At 41.0% G+C, this 15,962-nt stretch overlaps 1 protein-coding gene across 7 annotated transcripts in view; it reads right to left on the bottom strand.

The window, feature by feature from the left end:
* The window catches only part of MYOF (myoferlin), a 116,336-nt gene that overhangs the window by 39,536 nt on the left and 60,838 nt on the right, over window positions 1-15,962 (bottom strand). For all 7 annotated transcript variants that reach the window (XM_072131255.1, XM_072131251.1, XM_072131252.1 and 4 more), the window contains 10 exons: window positions 12,001-12,122; window positions 10,853-10,966; window positions 10,568-10,745; window positions 9,741-9,865; window positions 8,854-8,960; window positions 7,137-7,329; window positions 5,850-6,005; window positions 2,764-2,895; window positions 1,926-2,089; window positions 984-1,098 (listed from right to left, as the gene is read on the bottom strand). In XM_072131255.1, coding sequence (XP_071987356.1) covers window positions 984-1,098; window positions 1,926-2,089; window positions 2,764-2,895; window positions 5,850-6,005; window positions 7,137-7,329; window positions 8,854-8,960; window positions 9,741-9,865; window positions 10,568-10,745; window positions 10,853-10,966; window positions 12,001-12,122 — 1,406 coding nt within the window. The remainder of the gene's footprint in view (window positions 1-983; window positions 1,099-1,925; window positions 2,090-2,763; window positions 2,896-5,849; window positions 6,006-7,136; window positions 7,330-8,853; window positions 8,961-9,740; window positions 9,866-10,567; window positions 10,746-10,852; window positions 10,967-12,000; window positions 12,123-15,962) is intronic.

The raw sequence follows: 15,962 nt of genomic DNA, 5'->3' as shown, positions 1-15,962 counted from the left end.
TACAGGGGTAGCATACATAGCAGCTGCTACGGGGCCCAAAGTGTCAGGGGGCCCGGCCACACTAAAGAAGGAAAGAGGTGCACTGTTATATACAGATTATGCTGCACATTGTAGAACATAATATGTATATAACCATGCACATATTCTACAGTACACAGCTGGTAACTCATTTAAGAAATTTCTGGGAAGGGCACCGTAGAATAGCAGGGACAATCCCTCATCTCTACTTCCTGCTGTCTACTTTCCTTATGTGGTCTACAGTTACTGGGCTACATGGATGTAGATCTATACAGTGTATAAGAAATGTGTATATGCTCTGTGTGTGTGTGTATATGGGATTTGTCAAAGGTGTATATTTACTGTATGTTTATAGATGTTGCATGTCTGTATATGATACTGTATGTATGTGTGTATATGGTGTATGTGTGTATATGGTACCTTAATACGGTATATGTATATATACTGTAAGTGCAATAATACAATATAAAGTATACTGTACATATACTACAAGTGTGTTTATTTGATGTGTATATGCTGTATGAGTTCAAGTATATACTGTATGTGTGTATAAAATGTATGTATGTATTTATGTATGCATGTTGGGTGCAGGTCTTCAAAATAAGTCTGACTAAATCCACAGCAATCTTTAATAAACAGCGATGAAGCAGCACTCTGTAGTGCACTGCACTGTTTATTATGTATGTATGTATGTATGTATGTATGTATGTATGTATGTATAAATGGGTGCGATGGTGAGCATACAAATATTTATGAGACTTTTGATTGACTTTTGATTACTCTTGAAAAAGATAGTCTCTCCCAGTTCTGCTCCAGGGTATTCCTTATTTATTGATCAGAATTTAGTATACTTTCAGTATTTAGTTGCAGGAAGAGAAATACTGTGTGGGTGATGGATGTCCTCCTTTTGATTTTCATGTGCCCAAAAGAGGTAACCGGCAATACGAAAATGAATTACATCTCACCGCATCCGTGTTCGGCTCATCCGCTTTTTTCCAGTCACCACCTGGGTATCGGCTCTCGTTCTGAAAAACTTCATCAGTAAATTCACTATGACCAGCATCAGCTTCTGTCAGTAAACTGTAGGAATATACAGAAACAATTGTGTACTATAACACCAAACACATTGTACAGTAACAACACTTGGGACAACAGGACAATGCACAGAAGGGAATGTGTGGTGAACTTCTCATCTCATGTAGCGAACTCCAGTCAATAAGCATTCAAGTCTGAGTGTAGGGTCTCCACATCACACTTCTCTCATGTGTAGTACCCCAGCTAGTTCAACATCCCTGGATGCCAGCACAGTGTCCCTACAGCCCTCCGCAGCTATAGACCATATTAGCTGCTTGTTCTACCTCTTTTGTCTCGATTGTGTTATACAGATATCCAAATATTTATGGACCTGACACAAAACTAGTGTTTTTTAATATGCAAATTTAGTTGGAGCGGAGGGTACACGGTGTGGCTAATCCATGCCCCAGTAGCCTCTTTGATCTTCCTACCCTGACATCTTCAGCAAGCATCTACAAGGAGCTGCGCACACTCGTCCGCAAAGCCAGAGTTCTGCGCATGCACAGAACACAGGCCAGTGGCTACGCGATGTCGGCTTCAAGGCCAGAGCTACAGCACATGCGCAGAACTCCAGCTTAATAGATAGATCCGTTGCGCTAGGTTTCCTTTAAGCTTTCATCTTAGGATATCTACATTAAATTTGGGAGTTTCAGCTCTTTAACATGTGCCACCCTGTTTATGAATGAACCAAAAGTAATTGGACAATTCACTTAAAGGCGGTTTCATGGCCTGCTGCAGACAATTTGTTCATTAGGTCATTCTTATTTACGAAGATAAAAGGCTTGGAGTGGATTTGAAGTCTGGTGCTTTGGTAATTAGATTATAATTCTCACCTCCTCTCAGGATCCACAAACCAGTCGTTATCCCAATCCCAGCCCTTAGGTGGGAGGAAACTCTCCTTTTTCAGTTTGATTGTTCCTGTGACATCAGAGAACTTGGGGCGGTTCAGCAGACCAGTGGTTCCCCATTTCCCAAACATCATAGCCTGGTTTTCATACTGGTCAAAAGTGAAATAAATTGATTTAATATGCAAACTTCACATAGTTACATTGAGTTGATGCCTTTTGCATCATTATGTTTTAGGTCTACAATCATGTCCCAGCCAACTTGTTAGACTTACATTTGTTTTAAGGGTTTCTAGAGCGTTGGACAAATATGGCTGCTTTCTTCCAAATATAGCACCAGTCATCAACCCATGGATTGATATGGATCTACTCTTGCAATAAAGCAACTATGTTTTATTGCAACTATGTTCACAGTCCCAATGTCAATCATACCCCATGCAATTGTGAAATTGGGGAACAGAAAGTTTCCCTGAATCTCCCCCATGAATAGTACAAAACCCAGGATGAGCAGTGGTCCGGAATGGTGGGACAATCCCTTTAAATGTATATTAGTACTCCATATACTCACGAGCACCCTCTAGTGGTGGCAATGGGAAGTGATAAAGAAAAAAATGTCACAGCAATGACAGTAAAGGGACATCTTTACCATCCATGTAATAATAAAGTGACAGATTTACTACAAGCTTCTAAAGAGTAATTTTACAACTTGTAGTTGCACTTTTTGTCATTTCTTGGTCATCCCAATAAAACACAAGATGCCAACAAGTTTACTGTTCTAACTTCAGATTGCAGCTTCAAAATGATAGAATCAGTAGGTCAGTCTTACCATCTCCGCGTACACACTGAAAGTCCCTTCTGCAAAGCTGTTAAATTTCTTCTCCACCGCAGAGAGTCCCAGCCAGATGTTGACTCTTAACTGCACTGGGATCTTTGCTCCTTTAGTTTTATCCATTGGATACTAGGGCACAAATGAGAATATTAAATCATAAGATATTTCAATATTACTCCTTACACAGCACTTTGCCTCTAACTAATAACGTAGAGGAGGGAAAGAAGCCAATTACAGTGTAACATTCAAAAAGAGTTCTTGACAGATTCCATCCCCAATGGATGCTGTGTCATCGCCTGGGGAATTCATGTACACCATACATGCCTCTCGTCTCACACACAGGCAAAAGAAGGAAACCCCTTGAACTCCCAGAAAAAGCAGGAAAGTCATGTCCTGACAGCACCAGCTCAAGGGGCTTTTCCCAAAGGGGATAAATGTCTGATTGTGAGGGGTCTAACTAGCAGAACAAGAAGGTGCAATCCTCCCATAGCCCAATCCACCATTCCAGACGTGCCACAGAAGTCTATGGAGTGCAGAACTAAAACCATTGCAGACTTCCAGTATGGAAGTGGTCAGTATCACAGTAAGAACACGTTTAATAGGAAATTTACCATCAAAATCCATCATGAGATTTGTTATCCATGTCCTCCTTCCTGTTACACTGTAGAGGAGCACTTCCCCCCCCCCCCTTCCACTACGGGAGATTACAGCAGGCATGGGGAGGGGGGAGTCAGTTTGACACTCTGCAGTGAAGCTACAACATGTAGGAGCTTTAGTAACACCCCTAGAGCCCTTCTGCCTCATTAGCAGAATTGTTGATTTTAGAAATGAGGAGGGCATGGATAACAATTATAATTAGATTACCACAGTTACGGTGCCTGGATCTATGAGTCATTTCCGCTGAGGGATTTTAATGGTAGATTTACATTACCTTTCCTAATTTCCATTGCCCTCTTTACGTCAAGGCACTAACTGCACAGTCTCTGTTTAAGGGTCCAATCTAAGGTTTGCATTTGTTTATGGATTCTGTGATTGTATTTGGACATAACAATCACGGATAATAAAAAACATTTTTAATAATTAAATAGACATAATTAAAAGTTTGAATGAGCTGGAAAACAGGCGCCACTACCCTATGGCCATATTCTTTTCCCCTAATTCAAGTTAATAAAATTTTTAACAAGATTTTCATGGAATAAGATATGGATGCCCTATTTATGGAATAGGTCATTGATAGCAAATAGGTGGCAATCCAGCACCCCTTATTAAAGGAAACCTACCATGAGGTGTCAGCTATCAGAAGTAGATCTGATGGAAGATCCCTCCCTCCTGCCTCTGCCCTAATCTGTTATTTAATAATCCTGGAATCTAACTTGTCAAAAACTTTATTTTAGTAATATGTAAATTAACTGCAGAGGCTACTGGGGTGTGTACTAGCCTGGTCGGGCATTGGGACCTAAGGCTACTCCACGCCCCAGTAGCCTCTGCAGTTAATTTACATATTACTAAAATAAAGTTTTTTAACAAGTTAGGTTCCAGGATTATTAATTTACAGATGAGGGTCTCTTTCGCGTTGGCGTTGATATTCAGCTTCAGTTGTGCATCCGTTTTGTTTTGTCTCTGCTGTGTCTCAGTTTTTCTTCAGTTTTGTCTCCGTGATGCATACGTTTTGACTCTGTGGGGGATATTTATCAGGACCTCTGCGCACCGCCAATGGCGCAGAGGCCCTGAAATAATCGCAAATGCTAGCTTATTGCTAGCTTTTGCGATTATTTTTCTCAATCCGCCACCTTCACGCCAGTGGGGCGTGAAGGGGCGTGAAGGGGGGGGGGCGCGGCCGGCCGAGCGGGGGGCGCGGCCGGACTGGAGTGGGCCGGCGCGGGGCGTTACTGTCCCCGCGCCTGCGCACTCTGTGCTGCCGGCGACTTTTCATACGTGAAAAGTCGCCAGTCGCGTTTTTTTCTACGCCAGGCCCTGCCTGGCGTAGGAAAAACGCTGCGCAGCTGGCAGCCCGATACATGAAGAGGCAGAAGCGCACGAGCGCCAGCGTATGATAAATATCCCCCTGTGTCCGCAAAAAAACTGAAGGTTTAACTTTGCTTGGAAAACATCACACCTGGTTTTTCAGCCTCATCAGTGAAAAAAAGACTGACGTTTCATCCGTTTTTTTGCGGACCCATAGACTTTTATTGCCTTCCGTTATCCGCATCAATGCAAAAAAATAGGATGTTTTATAATGTTTTCCAGAGACAACGGATCAGTGAAAATACAAGCCAGTGTGAAAACATGCATAGAAATCAATGGCTTTGTAAGGTATCCCTGGAAATCCCTGATCCATGGACGTGAAAAATCAACGCCCTAGAGTAAAGGCAGGCAGGAGGAATCTACCATTAGATCTAGTTCTGACAATAGATTCCTCATAGTAGGTTTCCTGTAAGCTGGTCTTGGTTACCTCTGGAAGCAAATTAGGACATGCATGTTCAGTGTTAGTAACAGAGTACTTCAGGTCACCATTTAAAGGTATTAATATCATATTTCTAGAAAACCCATTTAAAATGAAATGGGTATTTTCTGGCAGTGGTGAGGTCCCTTGAGAGGTAATCATGAAAGTGTATAGATCTTTACACTCACTTCCAAGGAAAAAGCTGAGCTTATCCTGTGGCTGTACCATGCAGGGGTGGCTTAAGACTGCCTTGGGCCCTGCAACCTAGGTTATAGGAATGTTATAGCCCCTACAAGTCTGGAATCACTTCCCACATATGATACTAGAATCAGCTTCTTGTGGAACGAATGAAGGATGCGTTCCATCAGCCTGATTTCAAACTACGGTTTTAGGACCTTTAGAGGACCTTCAAAAGGCCCCGAAATGGCTCCTGTGTACATGGTTATTGAAAGCAGGAACAGATGTATGAGGATTTCATGGATGAGTGGCAATGGGCCTCCTAGAAGGCTTTGCCCTGGGTTACCACCCAAATAGCCTTTGTCGTAATCCACTATCGGTTAATGAATGGGGTTAGAATACCCACTTTAATATTACAGAAAGTGGGCACTATTACAGCAATCATTTCATATTCATTTCTTACCTGCAGATATATGGTCTGAGTCTTCCCGCAGTATTTCCCACAGGCTTCTTCACTGGTGGATGAGAAGAGGACCTGGTGGGCTGGGACACGGGCATACGCCAGCCGTTTCTCGGCTCTAATCATCCAGATGATCACATCTGGCATACTGTTCTGAGGCTGAAATGGAATTTTATGTTATTATTCAAATACCATAACACAAGTCTAGTAGATTTCATACAATCTGGGACAGGGCAGCCAATGTGTGAAGTATAAAGAAAACTAATCAAAAGTGCTGATGTGGTGGTACCGAACGCCAGACTTATTACACAGACTATTCCCTGTTCCCAGATGAATGCTGGATGTGGCTTTAGAAAAGCCAATGTTCCGCATATCTTTTGGTCATGTTCCCACATCCACATTTATTGGTCTACGGTGGAGAAAAGAGTAGAAACAGGGCTAGGACTGCGGGTACCCAGTATCTACCTTTTGAATTCTCTCCCAGGCAATTTGGGTAAACACCCAACAAGATTGTTATTAGCCCTCCTTACAGCAGCCAAATGCATTATATCATCTAGATGGAAGCCATCTGCCCCTCCCTCCCAGTCTGACTACTGTTCCAGGGTGCAGGAGATCCACACAATGGGACATGTAACTTCACTCTTGCAAAATAAAAATGGAACAATTCAACCCCATTTGGGCACAATGGGATGATTTTTGAAGATGCAAAAAAGGGACGGCTAAAGCAGCGTCCCGAATCGGCACTGTAAGACCGAATGGCAGCTCCGTATATTACACTTACACATGCCTTTGTGTATGTTGGAAAAAAGATTTTGAAAATCCCAATTAAAAAAGTTACATTAAAAAATAAATATCCTGGTTTAATTACAAGTGGTATTTAAACAGTCCTCCTTATCAGGTTGTTCATACTTTGACCTAATGAGGACAATAAGGCACAAGAATTGATCAACAGTACCACAACATTGTGAGGCTTTAAGTAGGATGATCTCAGATGGAAGGGGTCCCTGAGGTCACAGAGTGTCATCAGTAGATTGTAACACAGATGCAGAGACTGGCATAGTCATAGAAGTGGATGCCCTTTGGGTATATGCTTAATTATAACACACAGCTCCTTTTACTCTCTGTGACTTTATCAATCCGTGCCCCTGTGTGACATCACATGGTCATTTTATCCACTTGAAGTAAATAATGAATGACAGCAAGCAGAGATGTAGAAACCATAAGGAATTGATAAAGAAAGTATATTGGAAAATATTTAATATTTATTTGCTGAAACTGAAAAGGACTGACCTCTTCTGAAATTTGTTGCAGTTTTTCCAGCCAGTCCTCTATTTCCGACAGGGTGGACTTGACATCGGTTGCTTCACCCCTCATGCACACAGCCCCCTCCCCGATCAGTTTGAGGGATGTCTGTCTGAGCTTATAAAGCTGCATGTCCAGCATCGTGACGTGGGACTTCCCTTCCAGAGAAGGTAGTGGTTTCCTAAAATTTGTTAAAACAGAGTGAAATTAGCGCTGCCTGCATTGTGATTAAGGAAAGGAAATACAGGAGCATTGCCATAAGGAGGGAGTTGCAATGAATACAATGCTTGGATTTACTGTATCCACCTCTGACAACATGACTGATGAAGGCAGAGCTACAGTGCCGATCACCGGGGGTCCCAGTGGTTGGGATAAATGCAGTGGCGTAACTAGAAGCTGATGGGCCCCAGTGCAAAGACTGTGCCAGGCCCCCGACTATAATGTATGGTTTATAGTAATAGTCTTCTAAGTGACACCATAAACCTATTGGGCCCAGGTGCGATCACAACCTCTGCACCCCCTCAAGATACGCCCCTGAATAAATGTCTCATCAATGGAGCACTGACACACCCTGCACTTCATCGACTTTTATGGAGCGGTTTACAAGACATGTGAAATCCTATTCTCTGCAGAGCCCCAGATATTTGTGAGATATTTTACTCCTTAAACTATACATCTTCAGTCATACAGGCATACCAAGTGATCATGCCATCTTCATAGAGGTTTTCCATCCACTACTGCAGATATTTGTTGTTGATATGAGAGAGAATCCATCCACTGACAGATTTACAGGCAAGAAAGTGAGAGAAAAGGAAAAAAAAAAACAAAATACATGACATACAGATAGAGATGTAGAAAAACGGAAGGAAGATAGAAAGAACAATAAAGTAACCTATAGAAATTCTACAAAATTGGATTGATCCTGTTTTTGTACCTTACTGCTAGTCTGACTCTTCTCTTACATCTATAAAAACTGTCAGCTATTCCTCACTATAAACCGATACACATGCACACACAATTCAGTTGAGCATGCATGTGCATCAGTAAAAACGAGTATGTTGCTTCCAAACCCCTCTGCTTCTGGCTCAAAGGACATCTACGGCAGATTACTGGTGGTAGGGTGTCCTAAATAGACTGTTCATTATGTCTAGAGCAGTGGTTCTCAACCTTTCTAATGCTGTGACCCCGCAATACAGTTCCTCATGTTGCGATGACCCCAAACCATGCGATTTGCATTAAAAACGCAATAAAATTGCGGCTCCGATGGCTTTAGGCGACCCCTGGTTTTGGTTGTTCGACCCCCACTATGGTCGCGACCCACAGGTTGAGAACCACTGGTCTAGAGGATGGGGGGGGGACCGCATTTTACATGCATTTCGACTTCTTTATTGCCGAAATAATAACTTTGTAATGGCACCCGAAAGCCTCTCAGTATCCACAGGCTTTAATTTATGCATGCCCCAAGCATGGGTGTGATGTCAGAGCTGGGGCGTGGAGAGAGCGGGACTTGTGCTCTTTATCCTGCTGGATTTTGATAATAGATTTCCTTAAAACATGACATTCCCAATCCCTCCTTCCCTCATCATTATTGCAGGAAAAGGCCAATATACAAGGCAGGTTCACCCACATTTTTTCTTTACTGTATGGGAGCTTCAGATTGGTTATAAATATACATCCATAGCTAGAGAACACACTAAATACATACAATGTGTCTTCAATGAGCTGATCAATCAGCTTCAACCAGATTTCTGCCAGTCGGGTCTCAGGAATCTTTGCTTGTATCGCAGATTTAAGTGCTGAGATGTTGGATTGCTGAAAAACAGAAAGACAAATTGAAATACGTTTATAAGTCATGTCAATCTTATAAGTAACAAAGCTCAAATTTACTGTTGCGTCTATGTCTAGTGCAAGGTCTCAGGGGGGCAGAACATGACAGAGGGATTAATTCTCCAAAATATTGGTTTCACCAAGATTGTCCCAATCTATCTGTTAAAGCGTTTTTGTTTCTTTTAGTAATTTATTTAGCTCTTATAAGGGGTCCATATGTTTGCCCTATTCAGGGGCGTAACTTGAGGGGTGCAGAGGGTGCGGTCGCAACCGGGTCCAAGAGGTTTAGGGGGTCCATAAGGTGTCACTTTCCCAAATGAGAAGACTAGTACTATATACCATACATTATAGTCTTGCACAGACTTTGAAATATGGCCCATCTGTTTCAAGTTACGCCACTGGCCCTATGGTACAATATGAGCCATGTGAAAAGATGGTTTTGGGAACACCAACTCAGCTAGGAATTAAAACAGCTTGAACCCATATCGACTTCCTAAGGACCAATTACAGTTTAAAGCATATAGACTGTTTGCCATCATCATGCAATACTACATTTCACCTGTAGTGGTCACTGCTAAATAGTTAAATTAAATTTAATCCAGAGGGATTCCTCAGGAGCTGCACTAGTAGCAATAAGATTGAAACAACTCCTTTACACTATTTTATATACTTTATGGTCAAAATTAAGACTTCTATGAAATGGTCATCATACCAGTCAACAGAAACTAAAAAGCTTCTAGACTTAAAGCGATCCAATTTACTCACCAGTCTTTCTGTCATCGCCTGCAACATATTGACCACATCAAGTCGATGACAAATGTCTTCCCAATAGGAAGTTAGTGTTACCACTGGTTTAGTGGTTGACCATGGGAGGTAGTAATAGAGGTTACCTGTAAAAGTAGTAAATATGTAAAAGATAAGAGACTTCAAGTGGTATTCCCACAAAAACAAGATTCTTAAATATACTCAGGACAACAAATTAACACAAATTCTGTAATTCATTGTTATTAACAAGCAGCAGTGTAAGGACACTTACTTTACAAGCTACAGATAAGATCTATATAGCAGGGGAAGGAGAATAGCAGACTGTGTGTGTTATGGCTGAGATATAGCAGAGATGGAGAGTCATTGTGTGTTATATCCATTTCATGGATCTCATCAACTCTCATCTCTGATCTGTCTACACTTTCTTTTCTATGTGTCAGATACTAGTAGAATGTACAGAAGCTAAATGAAAGTCTATATAAATGTGTACCCTGATAATCTAAGCACATTGTCAGCACACAGCATCTCACAGCACTAGATGGATCATGAAGTGTCTGCTTAGAGAGTCCTCACCCACACTCTGGAATATGACACTGACCATCACTAAGTGATAGGAGCTAAAACAGCAATAAAATTGTAAATTAAAGGGTTAAAAATTATCTTTATTGTGTAAATATCACTAAGGGGTAAAGATGTAAGAACTTTGCTTCACGGGGAAACCCCTTTAAGATTTTCAGATAATTTACATAACATGACCTAGAGTTTTTTGGTCAGGAAGACACAGTATTCCATATAGTTACGCATGTAATATTTGTGTATACACTTACCATCGAATATTGCGCGGCTGTACTGAGTCGTGGATGCGAGAGGCTTACAGGTGCAGTCAAATTTGTTGCCGTAATTGCCGATGCTGACTTCAAATTGTATGGCTTCACCAATGTCCTGCAACATGGTGGCTGAATGAAACACGGCGCACAAGCTGAACTTCCTCCGCCGCTGATATTTCTGTAGATGAGAATTGGAAAGTCTCGGTTTACACTGGCATTATACTCAGCTTGACAAATAATATTCTCTACCATTCAATAACACATAAGGAGTATGGACACACTTACCTCTACAACAAGTAAGTCATCATTTGGGATATCCTCAATCCTTTTACCCGGCGTGCCGTCAAGTTTGGTGATTAGCTCGACAAGGACTCGTCCCCTATAGGCAACCCCTTCTCCCTGCAACATTAAAAAAAAAACACTTTATCACCTCTATCAAATGAAAAAGAAACATTTTGTAAAAGTCACCAAGAAATATTGTCCCGTGTGTCCCCAGAGAAAATTATCCCATCTATAAAAGGGAGTCTGCCCTGGACCCTGGGCTGCATGAACATTGTGGGAGCCTAATCTTTAATGGGTACCAGTACCAAGCTTCTTAGGAAAGAAGGACTCTTCAGTTGACTTTTAGTTCTAAAGTTTAAGGACCTTTGGAGAACCTTCAAAAAGGTCCTTGAACGGTTCTTGTGTACAAGCGTGCCAAGAGCTGGTAATGAAGCTCCCTCTTTAATCTCTCTAGTAGACAGTATCAAACTTATTGGCTGATTTTATTGACCCACAATCTGCCTATAATACTGCATTTAGGTCCATTTTATTTACATTGTCATATGTTATAATCATGGACACACAGTATTATAAATGTACACACAGTATTATAGGTCCTAAAATGACCTATGCATTTCACAGTGTGTTCTTACTCATAGTCTGGACTTTTATTGAATAAAAGGATTAAAGGAAATCTACCATTTGCTTTTGTGCATTATGAACCAAACATACTTTGAGAATGATGTAACTACACTGATGCAGAAACATATATTGTTTAATCCCTGAACTGAGTGGTTTTGCCAAAAAAAGAAATTATAAAATTATAATAATGAGGCTCTGTTGCTCCTGAGGCTGCCCCAGCGCCCTCCTCTTACCCTAATCAGGCACGGCTCCAGCTTTGTCCTGCCCAGCATAAGAAGATAATAAGTCATCACTGTGTTGTCCCTGTCAGGCAGAAGTAATCAATTGCATGCAGCTCACGTTGATTAGTCCTGTCTGGACAGTTCAGGAAGCTCTGTGCCAGTCTGCACCTAGATTTCCTAAATGCTATGCGGAAATAATGGATTTTGAGGCATACATGGAGGCAAGATTAGTGGGGAGCTATTTTCCTATTCCCACCTTTTCCCCTCCTCATGAATATTATTATATTATCAACTACTGATTTAAAGTACCTTCCCGAAGTTGAGGTCATCATACGGGTCAGGGAATCCAGTGAATTCTCTGGGGCTCCCATAGAGATTAACGTAACATGGACCAAAAGTGGGTAAGAATCCAACCTCCTTGTCTGTACCTACTGCTTGGAAAGAGGAGACGTGGATTAGGAAAATAAGGCGAGAAGGAAGACTACTACCAAAATAAAAAGCTGCTTCTTACAGTGAGCGTAGAGGTAGATGGATATTGAAAAGATAATGAATACATGTGCAGATATGAAATTGATAACTATGAGATGGATTGATAGATATTGTATAGAAAGGAGAAAGACAAATGAAGAAGGAGATAGATACATAAGAGATAGACAGACAGACGCGAAACTACAGAGGTAGCAGCCATAGCAGCTGCTAGGGGGCCCACAGCATCAGGGGGCCCCCGGCATCTGGGGTATTGGAAGTGAATATGCTGTATGTGTATATTTGTGATGTGTATATGCTGTTTGTCTGCATTTATGATGCAGGGTATATTGAGAAAATAGTAGAAGTACCGTGTTAGCCAGAAAAAAAATCTAAATTCCGATGTAAATACTTTTTTCACACAAGTTTCACTAGTTTTTCACTAGTTTTCACACAAAAGTACCAGTATTTACATCAGAATTTTTATGATGCAGGGGTATATATGGTACTGTATGTATGTGTGTATATACTTTATGTATATTTTTGAGGGGTAAGTGGGGCCCCATTCACAAGTTTGAATGGGGCCCTGCTTCCTCTAGTTATGCCACGATAGATAGATAGATAGATAGATAGATAGATAGATAGGTATTGCATCGGTAGGAAACAAATGAATAGGAGATAAATTAATAATAGATGGATAAGTGAATAAGAGATGGATATGAGACAGATTTGAGTTAGATGGATAGATATTGCATAGATAATGAATAGTTGTGCAGATATGAAACAGATAAATACTAGATAGATTGATAGCCTTGCCCACACAAGAGCAGCTCATATTTTAGGAATAGTCTCCCTTAAACAAAGGCTATTTTATTCTGTTTTGTACTTTTCCTTCATCTTTCAATTACTAAACTCGCTTTACTTGGCAATACTGTTTAACCCAGAATAAAATAGCCTGAAATAAGACATTTTCAGATTATTCTGTGTTCAGATTAACATTTAATTAGTCGTTTTAATTTTTATTTATTTATTTATTAATATGTGCACTAAATGAACAGGGTTAAATCTTGCGTGCAGCAGTATCAGCTCTTTTCCATTGCGGAAATTGGAACAGCAGAAACGATTAGTCGCATATTAACTGTAGGGAATGCATTGTATCCATGAAGGGGGAAGGAAAGTGTTAAAGGGGCAATCCACCTACAGAAATTAAGTTGCATAATAAAACACCTTTATCCGAAAGTATATTAATATACTGTGTGATGCTTCAACATACAAAATATATCCTTTAGCTGCTAGAACTGGAATACCCCTTTAAGTACGGTAAGAGAAACAGTACAAAAAAATAGGAAGCATAAAATTTGTAGTCATAAAATTATATCTGTACTTTTCCTCATAAAAAAAGGAATAATATGGAAAGGCTCCTAGAAAATACAGATATCACTTACACTATTGTAATTTATACAAGAAGATTTTTTATTATTACTACAATTATTAATTATTCATTTACTAATGATTTAGTTTCCTTGCAATTATTTAGATATACATATATAAATAATTTTCTGGTATTTCCAAGAAAGGTGCTTTTATTTTAAAGTTCTATACAAATCTATGTTGCACAGGATTACGGTTTGGCGCTGCTGTTCTGCCGACAAGCAGGGAAGCCTTGCATCACGTTTCACTATTATACAAATAGTCCCCCGTCTTGCTGGTTTTTCCGTCGAGCATGGTCACGCGACACTGGCCTTAGGCTACATTCACACGAACGTAGGGAGAACATATATATATGGCCGACGTATATACAGCGTATTTATGTCCCGCATACACGGAAATGGGCGCACGGTGCCCTACAGGATCGTTACGGTGCAGCTCACCTGTGGCACCATACTGTTCCGTAGCCGGGAGAAAGATAGGACATGTCCTATCTTTCGCCGGAATGCGCCGCCGTGCGCCATATATTACTAGGGAGAGGGGGGCGGGGGTGAACGTAATACTACGGTACAGCAGGCATACGTTAATATGAATGTAGCCTTATACAGTAGGATAAACCAGACTCCTGTATTGTACTCCTAAAGAAGCACTAGGTCTTATTTTCAGGGAATGCCTTATTTTTCATCTACAATAATTTAAATTTTTTGTTAAACAAAAAACAAAACAAAACAATATTTATTAAAATATTGTAGTCATGTCATCACATACATTAGCATAACCATCTCAACTCCATCTAGAAAGTCGTGTGACTATTTCCACGTACAACAATATATGGTACATTTAATGATCCAAGTATCGTATTTTTCGCACTATAAGGCGCACAAATAATCCTTTGATTCTCTCAGAAATCAAAGGTGCGCCTTATATATGAACCGTACTTACAGACAACAGCTGCCTTGAGCTGTGCACAGGTCTGCCACCTGCTGGTCATTCATCCTTATAATCAGGTGCGCCTTATATATGAACCTAGACGTTTTAGCAGGCATTTATTGAAGGTGTGCCTTATAATCCGGTGCGCCTTATAGTCAAAAAAATACGGTATTTATGAACAAAAAGCTAATTTTTTTTATTTATGGACAGTCATATCAACAACTTCTCTAACATCTTTAGGACTCTCCAAACTCTGAATTTCATACTGCATTTCTATTATCGATCCCCATCTCTTAGTGTGCTGCTACATGTCGCATTTATGGACCGTTTTAAACGCACGCGTTTTCAGTCCGTTTAACAATGCATGCGTTTTTGAAGGTGTACCATGCGTTTGGCAGCTGTGAAACAGATTAAAACCAGCCAAACGCATGGTGAGCTTACAAAACCCATCAATTTAAAAACGCATGCGTTTTCAGTCGGCCAAAAACACGATGTGTAGCAGCACCCTTATGATTAGCACTTTCCTTCAATGAACCCTTCTTGACCAGGTTTTCGTGGGGGTGGGGGAGGGGGAATGTATTAATTTCGGGAAAACAAGGTATTTCATTGTTCTTAATTTGGACTATTCCAAAAGCCACCTAAAGTCTTTTTTATGCAACCACAATCACTTCTTGGAGAAGAAACACTTTCTATTCCATGGCCCCCAGCAGTTTGGGAGGGGAGGATTTTGACATCTTCTCCCTCTTACACCTAGGCCTCATGCACAAGACTGTATGGGGTCCCCTGATCAGGCCGCACCATATGTGGCTGGTCGACAGCACCCATACAGGTCTATGGCACCCAGTCATGGTCCAGTGAATATGCTGTATCTTACCATTTCATGACCTGACCGGTGAGGCATGTTCCAACCCCTCCCTCCCATACCCGGCTATATTGGGAGTATTGTGGCAATTAGAAAAAAGCAAATAGAAATCGAAAAAGTTGAATCCAATCCGAATTTCAAGAAAAATTTGATCTGGCACAAATCTGAATTGCCTGGGAGGTAGTGAAAGCCATGACTGTATTCTTGAAGCCCCTTCACCTGGCCTTGGACTTGAAAGAATTTCTGCTAAGTCCGGGAGTCTCTCGAAGAGTAGCAGCAGGTCCTCCTGGTGGGGAATCAGGTGGCACCCTGCCTGGAAGTCTGGGAGCAGGAGGAGCCGGAGAGCGGCTACTTTTTAGGAGCTCCCTGGTCTTGGCAGAAATTCTTCTGCAACCGGAAGGAATCGGCTCCAGGAGTTCCAAAAGGATAAATTTACTCATCTTTAGTGACAATAATAAATTATTCTCTATTCACTAACTAGAAGGGGTCTGATTACAACAATGGGGTGCCAAGTTCCACTTGAATGGAGCTCTGCTCATCCATTCGCCTGTATGGGTCTTTCAAGATCGCTTTTCTTTTGATCAAT

The sequence above is a fragment of the Engystomops pustulosus genome, chromosome 11 (assembly GCF_040894005.1).
Source record: "Engystomops pustulosus chromosome 11, aEngPut4.maternal, whole genome shotgun sequence".
NCBI lineage: Eukaryota > Metazoa > Chordata > Amphibia > Anura > Leptodactylidae > Engystomops > Engystomops pustulosus.
This window is presented reverse-complemented; position numbering and strand designations above follow the sequence as displayed.